Genomic DNA, 21,478 nt, shown 5'->3' with positions numbered 1-21,478 from the left:
GTAATTGTTTGCATAATCATTAACTCCATAACTATGACTCAAGCTCAAAAGTGCTCCTTTTGGCTACATCCTTCATAGCACAAACCTAGTGGTGAAGCTGCACAACTACAAACTGAAAGTCTTCATTATAAAATGGATGAATCTGTATACATATATACATAAAGTGGAACTAAAATGTTTAACTAGAAATTTTAATGACTCAATTTTTACATTAAAGCGATAATAACATTTTCATTGGTGTCTAGTAATTGAAAAGAGACCCTATGTGGTTTTGGATTATCCATTGGTACATTCTCCTCTTTCATGATCACATAAATAGTGCTTAACTGAGCTAGTGCTACTGGTTTTGTCCTGTAATTGTTAGCGCAGTAACACAGAGGATTTGTTTAGTATTGAAGTGGTGGTAAAGTGCTTGTGGTATTGGTAGAGTCTTAGCAGTGGCTGTAGGTGGCCTCTGATCCTACAGTTCCAAGCATGATGTATATTATTAAGTGTATGTTGGAAACCATTTCAGCAAACTCTTTTCTTGTGTCTCCAAACCATAATTATGACATGTATATTTTGCATAGTAACTGTGTGGGTTGAGTGTAGGATCCTTTTACAATGTCCATGTTCTCACTTTTGTCTTATACAAATATATTTGGGCAGGTAGTTAAACAGTAGCAGATCTATTCCTGTACTGTCACGGGGAAAGTACAACCACTTTGTTAAACTGTCAAGTATTGCAGCTGCTTGAACCCCAGTACTGCCAGAACAAACACTGACAAGTGACCCCCTCTTTCAAAGAGAGCACCACTAATATAATGGGTTCAACAAAATGTGTGCATAGAATTAAAAGGTAAGTGTAGGACCCAGCTGCATTCATAGGCATTGTCAGTGGGTCTGATTTAGTCCTCGTTTAATTTGTCCAATGCCTCAACTATTTGCTGTTGCTTTTTTTTCCATGTTGCCCTGTTCCAGAGATGCTCTGCAGCCTCCTCTTTCTTCGCTCTAACTTCAGGTACCCCTTATACTAATCTCTTTGTTTCTGTTGCTGCTGACCCAGTCGGATCCTAGAGTTAGACGGGAATGCTTCACTAAGAAAACTTACTAATAGACTGGCTTTGAAAGATGTCTAAAAGCTGGAAATAACATTTTAGAAGATCATCAGGCTTGGTTGTTCATGATGTAGGGAAAATCATCTGCTAATAAAATGTCATTGGAGCCAACCATCAGTGTTTTTATCCAATGAACTATATCTATTTACTTTTAAAGGTTGTTGTGTGGCATCTTGAAATAGGAAAGCGGGAAATGTCCAGTTTTTTTTGTAGGTTAGCACTGCTGTAGGGACATATTGTAGGGGGTGGCGTGTGCCCAGTCAATTATGCCCCTGACTGCCTGTGAGTGGTTCGAATCGCTCCCACACCCCTGGGTTCTCGACACCGGACTTAGGTACAGGCGGCGATACAGAAAAACGAGTAAACAAGTGGTTTGGATGTGAGAAAACCAAGATTTTATTAAAACAGAAGTAAAAATTACAAATACTGAGAAGTCACTATGTAGTTACAGGCTTATCAAAAGAATATACCTAAATGGGAATGGGGAACACACGGCACATCGAGGGAACAACACACATTAATAAAATCCCTTAACCCTTATCCCACCTATAATACCTAACTAGATTAAGCTAAGAGGGGCCAGGAAGTCATGCTCACCAAGTCAAAATCTGCTGAGTTATAACGGTTGTAGGGTTTTGGGGTTCGCTGTTTGTGCTTTCTGGAGCTTGCCGTCGTCACGTGGTCTCAGGGCGCGGCAAGGGCGTTGTCCCGGTAAAGTACCCTGAGATTAAAGTCTTTGCTTGGGTACTTTACCTCGCGGGGATGATGGTTCTTCTTCTTCGGGTGGTGGTTGAATGTTGCATGAAGATAGTCGACAGTCGGCTGGATTGAAGGCCCGATTATTCGAAGCGTTCTTCAATCTTCTTCTAAATCATCTCGTCTTATTTCGTCTCGCCTTGTCAATGCCTGCTCTGCAAACATACCTCTGGAAGTGAGGATGTGACGGTGGTTGTTGGGCTACTTGATAAAGGTTCTTAGCTCCTGAACAGATTTATCACATTGTGCATGTGGAAGATGATATTTCCTCGTTTGTTTTGTAATCATACATTTCTTTTATAAGTCACGGTGAATTTGCTTCAGAAATAGTTTCGAGGTCAGCCACCACTTTTTTAAAAGAAAAATGCTCCGTTGGTCACTCTCCAATTATTTAGTGAGGAAAAGTGAAAACAAACTGCATTAAGCATTTCAGGAAAGAGTACCCCGTTTACCGTTTGGGGTTGGAGAAAGTCCTCAGCAGCCCACATAAAAGTGAGCCTGTCCCTTTAAAACCACTTGCATCCTTCCACAATTCCTCCCCTCGCCCGAACATGCCGCCTCAAGTCGGCTCCCAATGGCACGCGTGCGCAAAGGAAGCCGGCCGGCCGGCTGCGCAGTTGGGAGAGGAGTGCGGCCGCTCGGCTTCAGCCGAGAGTCTGGGTCAGAAAGTAGACATTTCCACTGGTTTACAGCAACACCCGCACATCGCCAAATATCGGGAATTATGACGAGGAAGGTACTGCGAAGTGATGGAATGAACCGTTATTCCTTATCATAAAAAGTTGGCGTCATTCCTTGTAGCTGGGTTGCCTGAATACTTTAGCAGAAAGGGAGGGGAGAACCTTTATTTTTAGGGACGAGAGAAAGGAAGAACAAAAAAATAACTCCAGTGCATCGCGCTTTACATGAAGGAATAAGTGGAGGAAGGAGCGGCTGTCACATTTGAGAAACGATAGAGGGAGGGGGGGGAAAGAAGTCCCCTCATCATCGGTGGTGGAGTGGAGTGGAGTGGGGCGACTGGAGTCGGAGTCGGGCTGTGACATGGCGGCGGCTGGAACAGGAGGGGTCAGCACCCTGCCGACTCTACCTGATGCCGGCAGCAACCCCTTCCCTCCGGGATCCTTCAAGGAGCCCAAGAGACTTTATTGTAAAAACGGTGGCTACTTCCTGAGGATCTTGCCGGACGGCAGGGTGGACGGGACCCGTGAGAAGAACGATGGCAACAGTAAGTGTTGCAGATTCCAGTAACATTTTTAGTGTTGGAATCCCTGTCATTTTTTACGTTCCAGTTCTAGAATGCGAAGTTGCCATTTCTGCGCTCCTCTTAATTCAAGTTTTTGATTCCTATTATTTACTATTCCAGTTATATGTGCTGCACATTCCATTTCCATTCATGTATTTCTTCAATCCGAATCCCCCCAAACTAGCAATTAGTCATGTTATTGCTATGTAATTAATTTCAATTCTAGCTTGTTTCCATTCGGCTCCAATTCTAATTTACGGTTTCGATTCTTGTTCTGACTCCCAGTTCCACAAATAGTTTATATTTATTGATTTGATTCCCCCCCCCCCCCCCATCGCAAAAAAATCAATAAACTGTCCATCTTTAGCGGTTTTGACGCAACAGTATTTCCTTGGTGTCTTGGAGGGCAATCTTATAAAGGCATCTTGCTGCTGCTTTAAGATTTCGTGTAGACGAACTGCTCTTTGTCGTACCAGCCAAACGCTTACAGACTTTATCACTCTTGGCCCACCTTTGCGAAGGTAGCTTTTAAGTTTTTTGTAGATTGACTCTGAAGCCTTCTAAAAACTGAGGACTCATTCCTCTTCAGCTCGAAAAGCTGGTTGGGGCGGGGGTTGGTTGCCAAGCAACTATAAATAAAACACAATATAATTGACTTTTTTTTTACCCGATAACGACTTTATTACCCTCAAGAGATTTTGGAAATTTTCAAATTTCTCTATAAAAAGTGTTAAATTTAAAGCTGTAAAATAGTATTTAACACGACCAATTTAGCATTGTTTTAAAAACATACACAAGTAGCCCAACTCTTATCCCGATGAATGATTATATCCGTGAAACGTATGTAGAAATAGCATTTTTTTTAAATCCCGCCCACACTCCTGTTGCATTCTTGCACCCAATAAGTACATTAAGTTTTCTTGCAATACAGCACTCGAGAATCATCTTTTGATAAGACCTGCGTATGTACACTCTCAAGAAAACTAAATAAACAGAATGCGAGTGAATGATTTAATTGTGCTTTTCTGTAAAACGTAAACTATTTTAGTTTCCATTCGTAAGAGTGGCAGTAATGCATGATTAATACGTCAATAGGTAGGACGCTTAAAATAGTAAATGTTTGTTACGCCCACTTATTTACCTCAGTTGCGTTCGAAATACAATAATTGAAATGACATAAATCGCAGTTTGGATGAGCTTTATAACATTCGTGTCAGAAACAGAAGCTAAAGCAAATTACGTGCACCTTGGTTGAGATGTATGACAACGAAACATGAAACAGCGAGAGATTTCTCTTCAGTGCCAGTTACTAATACAGATCTTGTACCGGTCGTGGGGGAGGAGAATCCAAAGTTAGAGTTTAGATTTTTGCCATTGGTTTCTGTATTTTTCCGGTTTCCTCAATTGTTACAAGCTGTTTGTACGTAATTGAAATTAATTACTTCCTTGGGTTGTGAAATGCTTGCCTTGCTCCCACTGAGCTTTTATTGCAATGAGTTTGCATCATTTCAGTGGCAGGAGTGCTTTGATACTTACTCAACTTCCTAATATTGTACAGACTTCCACGATATTCATCTTCCTCCCTCCCCCTCAGTTTTTATAGGCAAGCACCGAGAGAGGGGGGAAGTAATTCGCTACGCAGAACCATTCCAACTATGCTTTACATTATTTTCTGAAACGGGTGAAATATATACTGTATTATATTAGAAATAGAAATTTCGACCAGGTTTCAGAGCAGCTGAATTTTTTTTGTGGTCAGCAGCATAGGTTCTTTTTAAAGCGGCATGTAGTTCTGATGAAAGGTCATCGACCTGAAACGTTAACTCTGTTTCTCTCTCCAGGATGCTGCCTGCCCTGCTGAGTATTTCCAGCATTTTCTGTTGATGCAGTGTATTAAGCAGTTTGACGTTTTGACATGCTTAATGGAGGTTGCTTTGCATGGACTATTGAGGAAAAAGTTCTGATCAGTCCTCATTCGGATTTACTGAGTACCACTAAAGTGCAGGACAGGCGTATTGTAACTTTTTTTAATTGTTGAGCTGGAGTACACATCAGTACCTGCATTCCAGGCCTTGGAGTAATCCTGAGCAATGCCAAATGAGGTTGTCTAGCTTTGTTTTACTATAGATAATGGCCCGGTTACTATAGATAATGGCCCGGTTACTATAGATAATGGCCCGGAATTTGCTGTCCGTTCACCACTGGCCCTGAAGAAAGCTGTCCAGAGATCTTGCGATCTCTGTCGCAAGAAGTTTGCCTTTTTCGATGCGTAAGACATTACAGCGCTCTATATAATGGGGAATCCCTAACGTGATCTGCTGTGACGACATCACAATGCAGAAATCTCACAGACCGAGAAGTAGGAAACGAGAACCTGCTTTTAAAAATGTTACGGAGAGCAAAAACAAAGATTGGGGCTCTTGCATGAAGATACGGTAGGTCCTAAAATAATCATGAACAAACTTTTTTAAAATCTAAATTTTTAAAGTTTCTTAGTTGTAATTTTAATCATAATGGAGAAACTTGACACTCCACAAAATTAAAATTTAGTTTTTCAGGGCCGTAGCATTTATTCAGCAGTCAATGCACTCTTAAAAGCCCAGTTACACCTAATCCGACAAGGCCTAACATTTAATGGGGTATTTAACAGCGACATTACCGTGGAAAAGCCCAAGTTTTCATCAGTTTCACTGATTTCACTGATTATACTGATTGCTGGCTATAGGGGAGGGGGCCACAGCGCAGCCAGTGTCGGAGCAGTGAATGACTGACCACAACTTCAAGATTTCCGCATTTAACTGCGCATGCGCTACATCCTGAAGTTGCGGTCCGTTTCAAAGGGGTATTACCCACCACAAATTCCGACCCAATAAGTACCTGGTAACAATCTCCGAGGATTTCAGACAACATAAACCTAATACAAAGTTGAGGTGATTTATAACAGTCTTTTGAATCCAGACATAAGCACACACCTTTGAAATGCCAAGGATGTTTGTGTTTAAGGCAGTAAGTTGTATAGTGAAGTTCATGGGTTGCTTTTTGTTTGGCACATTTTTTTGTTGGCTGCTGATGGCTAACGTTGTTACGACCTCCACACAGAAGGATGAACGCTTTCTGATTTACTGGGGACGTAATATGGTTTATATTTAAGAGCGAAAAACAGTCTCTCATTTAGATTATTAGTATATAAATGGCTAGAACTTTTTTGTCATTCTTGTTGTCGGAATTAATTGATTTGTGCCTTCTCTAGTTCATAAAAGGTCCTCTGTGAATTCTGTAGGTTTTGCAAGTAAATAGCCCAGTTAAGTTTTATCCACAACCTGGTAAACATTATGGCATTATATATTGTAGCAACCACAAACTAAGTGAACAGTAATATATCGACCACATTCAGGACGTGCACACCACTTATACTGTACCACATGCAATGACACCATCCCCTGACCTGTGTTTTGTGTTTCATGGCGATGATTATTTAATTGAGAACATATGGCAGTGCCCAAGACACACAAACTTGTGATGTCACTGGAATTTAAGCAACCATAGCATTGATTTAGTTCCTAATGAAATTGTATTGTATGCTATCATTTTGCATTTAATTATAGGAAATGTAATGAGCAAGGGGTAGGATCCCACTTGCAATGCTGGTCCTAAGTTGTATGAGGGTCAAAGGGGAATTGTATGTATAATTGAAAAGGAAAAATTTGCACGACTATGGGGAAAGAGTGGGGAAGTGGACTTTCAAAGAATGGCCTCCTTCTTTGCTGTATGATTCTCTGAGCATTGTAAAGTAGAATCGATATTTGTCACCTTATCCTAAACACACATAGTATAAGCTTTTCGAAAGACATGAAGCTAAAAAGAACTTGCCCTGCAAGACTCGTTAAGAGAACCGCTTCTCATTTAAAGTGAGATTAGCTGGCTGTTATGGAAAGATATATATTTTTTCAAAGTAAATTAATTATGGTATGAAATTGGTTTCTTCAGGTCCACAATCTTTATAATGTGTAAAATGTAATGAAGATACTACATTTTTTTCCAAATAGTCAAAATGTTTAAATCACCAAAATTATATTGGGATAATGTGCATCTGTCACATTTAAAGGTCATCAATTTTGCAGCAATCCAACAGTAAAAGGGTTGAGTTCAAGATTTATTTTGCCTCCAGTTATTTATGTACAGTGGCCTGATGAGCATTTGGTTCTGTTTGCTGGTGTGCATGATTTTTCGTGCGAGCACTGAAAATTTATACTTAAATGTAAGAACTAAAACTTCAGACTTAGTGTGATGTGCCAAGAGTAGATTTTAGTTTTGGGCATTTGTAAGCTTTCTACCCTGTTACTGTTCAGAATTACTAGTCATAATCGACGTGAAACCTTCAGCATTGTATTGTTTCTGGGCTATTTCATCTGTACTGTGAGAAGCCAAGCAGGAAATTTACAAATAATCACGAGGCACAACAAGTATTGCGAAAATATCAAACATTAAATTTTTTTTGTGTTTTGCATGTTGAGCCATTCAATAAAAATTCTGAGCTAATTGTGTTAACTTGGGATGGAATTTTTTTAGGGTGTTGAAGGAACTGGGGTCAGAGGGTGATATTTGAGTTGCTTGTCATTGGAGACTCCAACAGTGAAGATAAACCTCCCTGCTGAAGTGTTACACCAATGACAGCTGCAACAAGAACTACAAATTCATCGAGTTTTGAACAGGGGAAACAAAAAATAAGAACTTGCATTTATATAGCGCCTTTCATTATCTCGGTATGTCCCAAAGCGCTTAACAAGCACTATTGTTTGAGCTAACTGCGTGTACTGTGACAAACGAGGCAGAAATTTACAAATAACCAGGAGACCAAAACAACCAGATACATTTTTTTTACATGCTGTGGAACGTTGTAGGTGCACTTTGGTTTGTACTGAATGACAAACATTAAGTGCATTTACTTGCAATGAAATATTAGTAGAAAGTCTAATTGTAGATTCCTGTAAGAAGCTCCAGCAAACATTTTTCTGGAAAGATTTTCTGTGTGTTTTCTCAGCACTCTGTTGCAGCTGCAGTACTCTAGAGCTAGTGAATGAGCCCGTTGGATTTTTTATTTTAATAATTCATTAACCCATACTTGTGAGTCTTTTCAAGAACCAACGTTAAGTGTTCTCTGACTTGAGCTTGATAAATTCTCCCTCACCCTGGGTGGATTTTTCCACCTAAGAGTTGCCAATAAAATATACAGTTTGTGGTTATATAAGACTGCAGGCTACTGGCAACCATTGAGGACTTTATAATGTCCTCCATTCTGATTGGTTCGCAGTGATATAATTTGTAATATGATAAAATATTACTGAATGTGATTTCACCCAGATGTTTTGAGATTCTATAACTTTATGACGGTGCATCAGTTTGTTGTGGAATGAGTTGTCGGTGTTTGCTTTCCCCCCCCCCCCCCCACCACCACCACTCCAGGATTGCTTTGCTAACACATCGTAGCTCTGTCATGCCAGTTGAGTCAAAATCTGGAGGGAGGTATCTGTGTACTATGCTGATTTTATTAAGTTAGTCCAGAACTAAAAAATATTGTAGAGTAATAAAAATGTATACTTTCCCTTTGAGACAATGTCACACAAAATTGCAGAGTTGTCTATAGTAATTGAAATCTTAGTACCAAGTAGAATTGTTACGGTTATAGAAACCTGCTAGGGATTCTGTATGGTTGAAGGAAATGGTACTTTTTTAATTTGTCGGTGTCCCATATTTAAAGTGACCATCATTTATTGGCCCTGAATTTGCGGTCGGCGGAGTATCTGAGGAATACGCCACTGACCTCCGAATGGAACCTGCACTTACCTGCTGCGAACCACACTTCGAGAAGTTGCTTTGGAACGCTGCCGAGTTGTGTGCAGCATAGCCCATGGACCGTTGTGCATAAGCGTAGCTGGGATCACTGGAGGCGGTGCTCCTTTCACTCGCCAATCCGGAAACATTCCAACTCGACATCTAAAAACTTGTATATTAAACGGTGTGATTCTAATATTTATTTGACAAGTACTGTACTTGGCTTTAAATAGCACAGGGAATACTTTGGAGTAAGTACAGTTATTTACTGGAGGACTCTGCAAGATTAAAAAAAAATTAAAACAATCTCCTCCACCAAACCAAGTCTTTACAGCTGCCTGATAGATTCTTTTACCTGTTTGTTTTTAATTACTTTACAATGTTCTCTGCCTCCCCCCTCCCCCCTCCCCCCACCTTACACTGCAAACAGGCTCCTGCACCTGTTTGCACCAGCTGTAAAATGTTCCAATGTACTTGATGTGCAGTAGGTGGGCAATTAGCCCCACTTTTTGCCAGCACATCATTTCAATGAGGGCTTGAAAGTCACAGCGGACCATCTGTCTATTTAGAACTTGACAGATCGCAAGTTCGGGATTTAGCGCATGTGTAATTCCCAAACTTGGGTCAATTTCAAAGGCGGTACGACAGCGTCAGAAATTCAGGGCCATTTTGTCCAAGATGAGAGACAATTTAAAACGTCTCTTTGAGGGGGGAAATTTTAGTAAAACAGTTGCTTTGTGCATCATTTCGTCCATGGGTTTGAATTCTTAATAATACTTCTCCGCAGGAGAGAGACACATAATAGGCTCATAAGTGCCACTGGGTCAGACAGAATTGAAACGAAAACAGCAAAAAATATTGCAAGCACATATAAATAATATAGAAGATAGCAGAGAGCATTAAAGACCAAGGGGGAGAAATTCAGTATCGCCCTGTTTGGGGCGCAATTATCGGCCGGGTGCAAAGTTTAGCGCCTGGCGCTAATTATCACCTCAGAAGCCAAGTTTGCAGTCGATCGCCCCTGGAGGTGATTGGAGTGCTGAATCAGGCGCTACACACCTCTCAAGGTGCTAAGGCCGAGGAGCGAGGCGCTAACCTCAGAGTGCTGGCGAAGATCATGTGATGTCAGTCAGCAATGGAACACAGACACACTGGCACCGGCCAGTTCTTAAAGGAGAGGTTGATCTTGCTCTCCATCCACACCCTGCTCATTGCAGCCTTGAATCTTGGCCTGGAGAGACCTGTACATCAAATCTGCTGGAAAGAACAATAGAGCAGCCCATGGAAAGAGCTCAGAGTCTCTTCTAAATCGGTGCAAGGAAGATCAAATCAAAATGAGCCTGCAAAGTGCTGCTCAGTACACAAAACTCCTTCACACAGCGTTGATATCTCCAGAGGTCTCTCTCAGAATGCGTGGTGCAAAAATGTCGCTGACAAAAAAATGCAGGAAAAGCGGTTGCCTTTAAATAGCGCTCCCCCAGTCCCTTCCCAACTACAAAACGCTCCTCTCAACTTGTCATTGCTAGTGGCAGGTGGTAAGGCAGGGGGCGCCACTCAATGTCCGGGGTGCTACCGGAGCGTTGCACACTCGACTGACGTCACGATCTGTGGGCGCAGGAGATCATGGCGGTAGTGTTTAAGGCCGCCGTAAAATGTCTGGTCAATTTCGCGAGCGGCGCAAACATCGCGCCCCCCCCCCCCCCCCCCCCCCGGGCGCTAGTTGCTTTGTGCCCTCTTAGGGCGCTAATGGGAGGCGCAAAGCAACCAAATTTTTCCCCTCGAGTAATTGTTAAAGTTCAGTTTTTTTTCTAGTCCTCTTCTCTTGGGCAAATAACCTGATGATTTCAATAGGCAACCTGTGTCCCTTGTGACCTGAAACCAGTATCTTTTGCTCTCTGCCTTACTGAGATGGTGTAGCCTTACTGAGCTAGTGTAGCCCATGCCCAAAAACACGCGGTCAAAATAAAGGAAAATCCCAAGGTGTTTTATAAGTATATTAAGGGTAAGAGGATAACCAGGGAAAGAGGTAGGGACCAAAGTGGCAATCTGTGTAGAGCCGGAAGATGTAGGTGAGGTTTTAAATGAATATTTTGCATCTGTGTTCACTATGGAGAAGGGTGATGTAGGCATAGAAATCAGGCAGCGGGATTGTGATATACTTCAACAAATTAGTATTGAGAGGGAGGAGGTACTAACGGTTTTAGCGGGCTTAAAAGTGGATAAATCCCCTGGCCCTGACTGGATGTATCAAAGGCTGCTGTGTGAGGCAAGGGAGGAGATTGCAGGGGCTCTGACACAAATTTTCAGAACCTCTCTGGCCACAGGGGAGGTGCCAGAGGACTGGAGAACAGCTAACGTAGTACCATTGTTCAAGAAGTGTAGTAGGGATAAACCAGGGAATTACAGGCCAGTGAGCCTAACATCAGTGGTAGGGAAATTATTGGAAAAAATTCTGAGGGGCAGAATTAGTCTCCACTTGGAGAGGCAGGGATTAATCGGGGATAGTCGGCATGTATTTGTCAGGTGGAGATCATGTCTGACCAATTTGATTGAATTTTTTGAGGGGGTGACTAGGTGTGTGTATGAGGGTAGTGCAGTTGATGTAGTCTACATGGACTTCAGTAAGGCATTTGACAATGTCCCACATGGGAGACTGGTCAAGAAGGTAAGAGCCCATGGGATCCAGGGCAATTTGGCACATTGGATCCAAAATTGGCTTAGTGGCAGGAGGCAGAGGGTGATGGCCGAAGGTTGTTTTTGTGACTGGAAGCCTGTGTCCAGTGGTGTACCGCAGGGATCGGTGCTGGGTCCTTTGCTGTTTGTAGTGTACATTAATGATTTAGATATGAATGTAGGAGGGATGATTAGTAAGTTTGCAGATGACACGAAAATTGGTGGAGTGGTAAATAGCGAGGAGGGAAGCCTCAGGCTACAGGACGATATAGACGGGATAGTTAGATGGGCAGAACAGTGGCAAATGGAATTTAACCCTGAAAAGTGTGAGGTGATGCATTTTGGGAGGATTACCAAGGCAAGGGAATACACAATAAATGGTAGGATCCTAGGAAGGACAGATGATCAGAGGGACCTTGGTGTGCATGTACATAGATCCCTGAAGGCAGCAGGACAGGCAGATAAGGTGGTTAAAAAGACATATGGGATACTTGCCTTCATTAGCCGAGGCATAGAATACAAGAGCAGGGAGGTTATGATGGAGCTGTACAAAATGCTAGTTAGGCCACAGCTGGAATACTGTGTGCAGTTCTGGTCACCACACTATAGGAGGGATGTGATTGCATTGGAGAGGGTGCAGAGGAGATTTACCAGGATGTTACCTGGGCTGGAGCGCTTCAGCTATGAAGAGAGACTGGACAGGCTGGGGTTATTTTCCTTAGAGCAGAGAAGGCTGAGGGGGTACCTGATTGAGGTGTACAAAATTATGAGGGGCATAGATAGGGTAGATAGAAAGGAACCTTTCCCCTTAGCAGAGGGGTCAATAACCAGGGGGCATAGTTTCAAGGGAAGGGGCAGGAGGTTTAGAGGAGATTTGAGGAAAAACTTTTTCACCCAGAGGGTGGTTGGAATCTGGAACTCACTGCCTGAAAGGGTGGTAGAGGCAGGAATCCTCTCGACATTCAAGAAGCATTTAGATGAGCACTTGAAACGCAATAGCATACAAGGCTACAGGGCAAGTGCTGGAAAATGGGATTAGAATAGACAGGGCTTGGTGGCTGGTGCGGACACAATGGGCCGAAGGGCCTCTTTCTGTGCTGTATGACTCTGTCTAAGATATAACTTTGAACATGGTAAATTGCTTACTGGAACTCCTACAGGATGCTTACAACATCTTGTTTATCTAGAAGCTAAAAAGGCAGAAAATATCTCTTAGATCCATTTCATACAGACCAAAACTACTGACTACATTTATGCATGATGAGATGATTTACAATAGATTTAACTGGGCTAACTGTTTTAAAGAATCACTGGTTCTCCAAGCTCCTTCTGGCAAACTCTTGGAAGTGGCAATCTCCTTGTGGCAATATGTAAGTGATGCTTATAGAGTTGTGTACGTGCCCAACTCTGTTATCCCAATACAAGAACTGTTCAGCATTAGCACTCTCGCCTCATGAGACAGAAGTTTGTTGGTTCAAGTCCCACTCCAGAGAGTTGAGCGCATAATCTAGCTGACACTCCAGTGCAGTGCTGAGGGAGTGCTGCACGGTCGGAGGGGCCGTGTTTCAGATGAGACATTAAACCGAGGCCCTCTGACCTCTTGGGTGGACGTAAAAAAGATCCCATGGCACTATTTCGAAGAGGAGCTGGGGAGTTGTATTTAATTAAATTATTCACAACACAGTTATGGGCAAAATTAGCTGTACCCTCATTTACCAGACTCTTGTTAATGTATTTATTCACCAGTTCAAAATCACATTGTTGTCTCTCTCATTCCTTCACCTCCTGTTCATCTTTTCCTCTGCCTCAGATCTGCAGCAATTCCTTCTCTTCATCTTGTTTCTTCACATCCACCTATTTGAGCACCATAGAAATTGTTTCTCTTTTATTTTTCCTCAGCAGCTAAACAATCTACAGTATTTCTATCTCTGCATATCTTTGAATGAATTTTTCTGGTCATTTTCAACTATTCTTGCCCACTACTATTCCACTTGCTTTAAATTTTTCTTTGGTTTGTGAGTGATGCTCTGTCTCACCTAGGCTGCTACCATTGTTACATTTTTTTGGCTTCTTTTACCTCGATATTTTTTTAATGTTTCCGACTACTCTTGCAAATGAGCCCTAGCTCCCTACATCCTTGAGTGCTGCCCCTTCCCGATTATCTAGGTAAAATATCATACCGCACCCAGAACAATGAGCAGAAAATCCATTATTAGACTGCTAGTTTTGTCTCGTTCCTCCACAGGCCCTCCTGGTCCTTGGAAGCATCTGAATACTGTAACACTATACTAGATCTTGTTTAGGGCTTTAACTATCAAATAAATGTGTTAAACAGTAATAGAACAATAAAAAGTAGCAACAACAATTTGCATTTATATAGTGCTTTTAATGTAGAAAAACGTTGAGGTGATTCACGGAGCCATAATCTGAAATAAATAGATGTCGAACCAAAGATGATGTTATCAGGGGCGACCAAACGCATGGTGAAAAGAGGTGGGGTTTTAAGACTGGTCATAAAGGAAGAGAGAGATGGAAGAGCTTGGGCAGGCAATTCCAGAGCCTGGAGCTTTGGCAGCTGAAGGCATGGCCACCAACACTGGGGGTAAAGGGAGAAGAGATACATTAAAGACCAGTATGGAAGAACAGAGTTTGGGGGGTTTTGGAGGCTACAGAAATATGGAGGGGCAAGCCCACAATGGGATTTAACCACAAGGGAACCAATGTAGGTCAGCAAGAATAGGGGTTATTGGGACTTCATGTGTTGTAGGATGTGGGCAGCAGAGTTTTGGATGAGCTGAAGTTTACAGAGGATGGAGGCTGTTCAGGAGAGCATTGGAATAGTCCAGTCTGGAGGTGACAAACATGTGGATGAGGGTTTCAGCAGCAGATGTGTTGAGGTAGAGGAGAAGGCTGGTGATGTTAGAGGTGGAAGTAGGCGATTTTGATGATGAAAAGGATGTAAAGTTGGAAGCTCGGTTCAAGAGTGAATAGGACACTAAGGTTATGAACAGTCTGGATCAGACTGATATAATGGCTGGCGAGGGACAGTGTTTAAGAAGGGGCTGAAGATGATGGCTTTGGTCTTCTGTTTAACTGGAGGAAATTTTGTCATCTCAAAGACTATACAAGCAGTCTGACAACACAAAGGCAATGGCGGGGCTACGAGAAGTGGTGAAGAGGTAGAGTTGAGTGTTGTCAGCGTACATAGAAAGAAAGACTTGCATATATAGCGCCTTTCATGACCAATGAAGTACTTTTGAAATGTAGTCACTGTTGTAAAATGGAAGCTGACCTCTTGTCTGTGGATGATGTTGCCAGGGGCAACATGCAGAGGAAGAAGAAGGTGCCAATGATGGATCCTTGGTGGTGGGAGGGGGGGGGGGTGGTGGTGGTGGAGAGTCAAGAGGTCGTCGTCGTACGTGTCTTCACACTGTTCGTTTTGGGGTACTGTATGAAGTGGTGGAAGGATTTCTGGCCGCGTTAACGCTCCTTCCGTGACCGTAACCATCTTCATACCAGCCATTAGGGTGGTTAGTCCTATGGCGGGAGGGTTTTACGGGCTCCCACAACCCATATGAGGGGGGGGGCCACCCACACCCACGGACGCAAGTATCCCGCTGGATGTCAACCCAGAATTTAGAGCCGGAGCTCCGACTCCACTTGCCGGGACTGTCTGGAGCAGGGTTCGAAACCCTACACCTTCTGGCCCAGCGGTGGGGATGCTACCGCTACGCCAAAGGCCCATTCCAGTCAAGAGGTAATGGTGTGGGGAAAGGAAGAAAAGCCATTGCTGGAGATAATCTGGTTATCATCAGATTGGTAAGAGTGAAACCAAGCAAGGCAGTCCCACTGCGCTGTACAACAGGGGAGAGGCATTGGAGGAGGATGATGTGGTTGACCATGTCAAAGGCTGCAGAGAGGTCGCGAAAGGATAATGCACCTTGGTCACAATCACAGATGATGTAATTTGTAACTTTTGTTCGGGCCGTTTCGTGTTGTGATGGGCGGAAGCCTGATTGGCGATTTTGAATATGGGGATGTGGGAAAGATGGGCAGAGATTTGAGAGGCAACAATATGTTCAATGACTTTGGAGAGGAAAAGGAAGTTGGAGATGTGGCAGTTTGCAAAGACAGAAGGTGTGAGGGTGGATTTATTGAGGAAGTGGATGATGTAGGCTATTGTGAAAAAGAGGGGGATAGAACCTGAGAAGAGGGAATCATTTGCAATGTCAGTTAGCATGGGGACCAGGAAGGGAAATTGGGTGGTTAGCAATTTAGCAAGAATGGGGTTAAAGGTGCAGGAGGTGCGTTTCATGGACAAGATGAGCTGGTAGATGGTATAAGGGGAGGTAAGAGAGAAAGTGGAGAAAGACATGGGTTCAGGGCTAGGGCAGAGGGTAACCTGGGGAGTTTTGACTTCGTGGGCAAAGTCGGGAGGGGGGGTGGGCGGAGAGAGAAGTAGCAGAGACAGCTAAACGGATAATCTCAATCTTAGTGATAAAAGTCCATGAGCTCCTCACACGTACTGAAGCAGAGGGTGGAGGGGACAGGGGAAAAGGGGTTTAAGGAGATCACAGAAATCACAGAAACCCCACAGTGCATTTCGGCCCATCGAGCCTGCACCGACACATATCCCACCCAATCCCTACACCAACACATATCCCACCCTATCCCCGTAACCCCACGTATTTAATCCCCCTAACACTAAGGGTCAATTTATCATAGCCAATCAACCTAACCCGCACATCTTTGGACTGTGGGAGGAAACCGGAGCACCCGGAGGAAACCCACGCAAACACGGGGAGAATGTGCAAACTCCACACAGTCACCCGAGGCTGGATTCGAACCTGGGTTCCTGGCGCTGTGAGGCAACAGTGCTAACCACTGTGCCACCCTTTGATTGGTACAGGTAGACTATCCTTTATCCGAAAACCTTGGGACCAGCTGTGTTTCGGTTTTTGGAATTTTTTGGATTTCAGAAGGTTTTCATCTCCGTATCTGGCAACAAACACTGTTGCTTAGCAACAGCTTGTAAACACTTGGGCCCTGCCTTGGAAGCATCTCTGAAGCTGTTGCTAAGCTACAGAGACTCTTTCCACAGCCTGACTGTTTGTTTATTTAAAAAAAAAATGCTAGTGGAAAAAAAACCTAACAAAACGGCTGCTGATTTCTGCCGTGAGATCGAGGTTTCCGGCTCCCCCTGCTCCGTATCTGAATTCCTTGACTTAGTGGGGGTCTGGGGCTCGACTGCCACCGCCAGTTGTGGGAAAGTCGGATATCGGCTGACTCCTACACTAAGCTGGCCTGCAAATCAGGTCGTGTGGGGGGGGGGGGAAGAAAAGACTATCGGACGGGCCGCTGCAGCTATCGGACGGGCCGCTGTATTGTTGGGTTCACTCTCCCGGTACCTCCTTCACACTGCCCGGCTCGGCCTGCAATCTCCTACCCAGGAGGGAACTCTGTGACCCTCTGCCCTGCTCACAGGGAAAGGCAAAGCTCCCGGACCACTCCTGTCATGTTTGGCGCCACTCGGGTCATGTTGTGCGCACGACTTACGCTCCACGAAAAAACTTTCGGTTTTTGGTTTTCGGAAGTGCGGATAAAGGATAGTCTACCTGTAGTAGAGAAATTAAGCCAAGGGTTATCTTTGCTCTCCAAGATAATTACGGAATAGTGACCAGTTTTACATAGTGTGCCCTGATAGCACTTGATGTGGTCCAATCAGATCTGGTGATGGATGACTAAACTAGTTGTACACCAGGTATACTCAAGTCTCCCACCTTGGACTTTGCCAGCAGTTCAACAATTACTGCTGCTCTCTATTTCCCTCCAGGATGTCCATTCACAGAATCACAGAAACCCCACAGTGCAGATAGAGGCCATTTCGGCCCATCGAGCCTGCACCGACACATATCCCACCCGATCCCTGTAACCCCTACACCAACACATATCCCACCCTATCCCCGTAACCCCACGTATTTAATCCCCCTAACACTAAGGGTCAATTTATCAGGGTCAATCAACCTAACCTGCACATCGTTGGACTGTGGGAGGAAACCGGAGCACCCGGAGGAAACCCACGCAAACACGGGGAGAATGTGCAAACTCCACACAGACAGGAACCCGGGTCCCTGGTGCTGTGAGGCAACAGTGCTAACCACTATGCTACCGTACTGCTTGTGAATAAGGCCCTTGCAATCCACAACCTCATTTTGGATGATTGCATTGACATTCTGACTGACTGAAATTGGCTCACACGTGGCAACACCTTGCTCTTTACTGAAGATTCCTCAGCTGGCTATAATTTCCACCACCTGCTCCACCAAAACCGTCATTACGGCAGCATAGCCCTCCTCATCAAATCACACCTAGGTCTCTCCCTGTACTCTCCTGCTACTTCTCCTTTGAACACTGATGAAATATTCCATTCATCACTGCCTGTGACTGTGGTCGGTTTCAGTGTCATTTCCCTTCCCCCAGTCCTCATTGTATTGTTTATTGGAATGTGCTGTGTGTGTAGGGCTCTGCCCATACCTGGCCCCTTTTGTAAGCTAGCTCAGTCTGGCCTCAGTCTCCAGAAGGAATATACCTCTCTCTCTTACGTGTTACTTTCTAAGTTAATAAAAGCCTTGTTTTGTTTCGCTAACATCGAGTCTCGGAATTATTGAGGCACATCAATTTTATTAACTTGTTTTTCAACACTATGGATCAACTCCTGAAACCCGAACGTTTGGATTTGGATCAACATGCTCCGGACGCATCAGCACGCTTCGGACACTGGTTTGAGTGTATGGAATTCTTCCTGGACAATTCCGCAGCCGTCAAAGACGCTACGGACGCTGCGAGGATGAGACTCGGAATTCTGCGGAATTGGGTAAGCCACCGGGTTTACCCCCTCATCCAAGATGCCGATACGTACCTGGCTGCCTGCGACATCTTAAAGGCGCATTACCAGCAGCCTACGAATGAGGTGTATGCTAGGCATCTGCTCGCTACTCGCGCACAGCGACCTGGGGAATCGGTGGAGGAGTTCCTAAGCACCCTGAAAATGCTTGGCAAAGACTGCAAGTGCCGAGATGTAAGAGCCGCAGTGTACACTGACTAGCTTGTTCGCGATGCCTTTATCACAGGCCTCAGCTCCACTTACATCCGGCAAAGACTGCTGGAAAAAACGGGGTTGGACCTGAAACAGGCTGCGGACACCGCGCGATCCCTGGATGTGGCCCAGAGAAACTCGGACGCCTACTCTTCAGTCCACGCCGCCACGTGTGCACCGAGGGCGCCGCCATCTTGGAAGGCATCTTCCCCGCCCGGCAGCCCGACACCGGCGGGGCCCCGCTCTCCCCCCAGAAGCCCTACGACAGCCGCGACGCGTCAGGGACCCAACTGCTACTTCTGCGGGCAGCCAAAACACACCAGAAACCTGTGCCCGGCGAAAGGCACCACCTGCTTTAAGTGCGGTAAGAAGGGGCACTTCGGGAAGGTGTGCAGAGGGAACCCCGCCGGAAAACCAACCGCCGGAAAACCCGCCACCGCCACGTGGGAGCGGCCATCTTGGACGCCATCTTGTCCGACCTCGTGGGGTCCGCCATCTTATGAGCAGACAGCGTGGACGCCATCTTGTATCGATCAGGGCCCTACAGTGGCATCGGTCACAGTGGACCAGACCAGGCCGCACCCGCTAGCCAAATCAATGGTGGACATCGAGGTAAACGGGTGCCGGGTTAAATGTTTAATTGACAGTGGAAGCACAGAGTTTTATCCACCCTGAACTGGCACAGCAACTCTCCCTAAAGGTGGTCCCTGCTCAGGGTACCATCTCTATGGCTGATAAAACCCAGACATCGACCATTCTGGGTTACTGCACGGTACAATTGGGCGTTAACGGAACTGTATACGATAATTTTAAAGTATTAATCATGAAGAACCTATGTGCGAGCGTGATCTTGGGCCTGGATTTCCAGTGCAACCACCAAAGCATCACGCTCAAGTACGGTGGGTCCCAGCCGCCCCTCACAGTGTGCGGTCTGGCTACCCTGAAGGTAAAGCCGCCTTCGCTATTCGCGAACCTTACCCCTAACTGCCGGCCAATAGCGACCAAAAGCAGGAGGTACAGCTGGGAGGACAGGCGGTTTATCGCGACCGAGGTAGACAGGCTCCTGAGAGAGCGCATTATTGAACGCAGCAACAGCCCGTGGCGCGCCCAAGTGGTAGTGGTAAGGGGTAGCGAGAAGAAACGGATGGTGATCGACTATAGTCAAACGATCAACAGGTACACCCAACTAGACGCCTACCCGCTACCCCGCATATCAGAAATGGTGAACCAAATCGCCCAATACCGGGTGTTCTCCACCATCGACCTCAAGTCAGCGTACCACCAGCTCCCTATCAGACCAGAGGACCGCCCGTACACCGCCTTCGAGGCGAACGGACACCTCTACCAATTCCTCAGAGTCCCCTTTGGGGTGACGAATGGGATCTCGGTTTTTCAGAGGGAGATGGACCGCATGGTCGATGACCACCACTTGCAGGCAACCTTCCCCTACCTCGACAATGTCACCATCTGCGGCCACAATCAGCAGGATCACGACTCGAACCTCGAGAGGTTCCTGGAAACCGCAAAAAAACTCAACCTCACCTACAACGAGGACAAGTGCGTTTTCAACACCACGCGCCTCTGCATACTAGGCAGCGTGGTGGAGAATGGGGAAATCGGACCAGACCCCGACCGATTGCGCCCCCTATGGGAGCTGCCCCTGCCCAACACACCCAAAGCCCTGAAAAGGTGCCTGGGGTTATTTTCTTATTATTCCCAATGGGTCCCCAACTACTCCGACAAAGCCCGCCCCCTCTTGAAAGCATCCTCTTTTCCGCTCTCTGCTGAGGCCCACGCCGCCTTCAAAAGCATTAAGCAGGATATTGAGCGGGCCACGCTACAGGCAGTGGACGAGAACACTCCATTTCAAGTGGAAAGTGATGCGTCTGACTTCGCCTTGGCGGCCACCCTCAACCAGGTGGGGCGGCCCGTAGCTTTCTTCTCGAGGACCCTCCAAGGGCCCGAGATCAGACACTCCTCCGTGGAAAAGGAGGCCCAAGCCATCATGGAGGCAGTGCGCCACTGGTGCCACTACCTAGCCGGCAAACGCTTCACCCTACTTACCGACCAGTGGTCGGTAGCGTTTATGTTCAATAATAAACAGAGGGGGAAGATTAAAAATGATAAGATTCTTAGGTGGCGGATCGAGCTCTCCACCTTCGAGTACGACATCATTTACCGGCCAGGGGCCCTTAACGAATCCCCTGACGCCCTCTCATGAGGGATGTGTGCCAGCGCCACCGGGGATCGGCTACAGACCCTCCACAACGACCTCTGCCACCCAGGGGTCACGCGGCTGTTCCACTTCATAAAGTCCCGTAACTTACCCTACTCGATTGAGGAAGTTCGGTCTCTGACCAGGAACTGCCGCACTTGCGCTGAGTGCAAGCCTCGGTTCTACCGCCCAGATAGAGCCCACTTAATCAAAGCTACACGGCCCTTTGAGCGGCTCAGCTTAGATTTCAAGGGCCCCCTCCCGTCCGTCGACCGCAATGTTTACTTCCTGAACATTGTGGACGAATACTCCCGGTTCCCATTCGCCTTCCCCTGCCCAGACATGACCAGCGCCACGGTCATTAAATGCCTCAACTGCCTGTTCGGTATGCCGAGCTACATCCATACGGATAGGGGGGCGTCCTTCATGAGTGAAGAGCTACGCCAGTACATGCTGTCCAAGGGGATCGCCACGAGCCGTACCACCAGCTACAACCCCCGGGGTAACGGCCAAGTGGAGCGAGAGAACGGGACAGTATGGAAAGCAGTCACTCTAGCTCTAAGGAC

At 45.6% G+C, this 21,478-nt stretch overlaps 1 protein-coding gene across 1 annotated transcript in view; it reads left to right on the top strand.

The window, feature by feature from the left end:
* The first annotated feature begins 2,388 nt into the window (after positions 1 to 2,388).
* The window catches only part of fgf2 (fibroblast growth factor 2), a 209,225-nt gene continuing 190,135 nt past the window's right edge, over positions 2,389 to 21,478 (top strand). The window contains exon 1 of the mRNA XM_086009628.1: positions 2,389 to 3,078. Within this exon, the coding sequence (XP_085865754.1) occupies positions 2,895 to 3,078 (184 nt within the window). The 5' untranslated portion in view covers positions 2,389 to 2,894. The remainder of the gene's footprint in view (positions 3,079 to 21,478) is intronic.

Source organism: Somniosus microcephalus, chromosome 2 (genome assembly GCF_052327205.1).
Source record: "Somniosus microcephalus isolate GS21.2 chromosome 2, FLI_Smic_1.0, whole genome shotgun sequence".
Lineage (NCBI taxonomy): Eukaryota > Metazoa > Chordata > Chondrichthyes > Squaliformes > Somniosidae > Somniosus > Somniosus microcephalus.
Note: the sequence above shows the minus strand (reverse complement) of the source record. Positions and strands in the feature narration are given on the sequence as shown.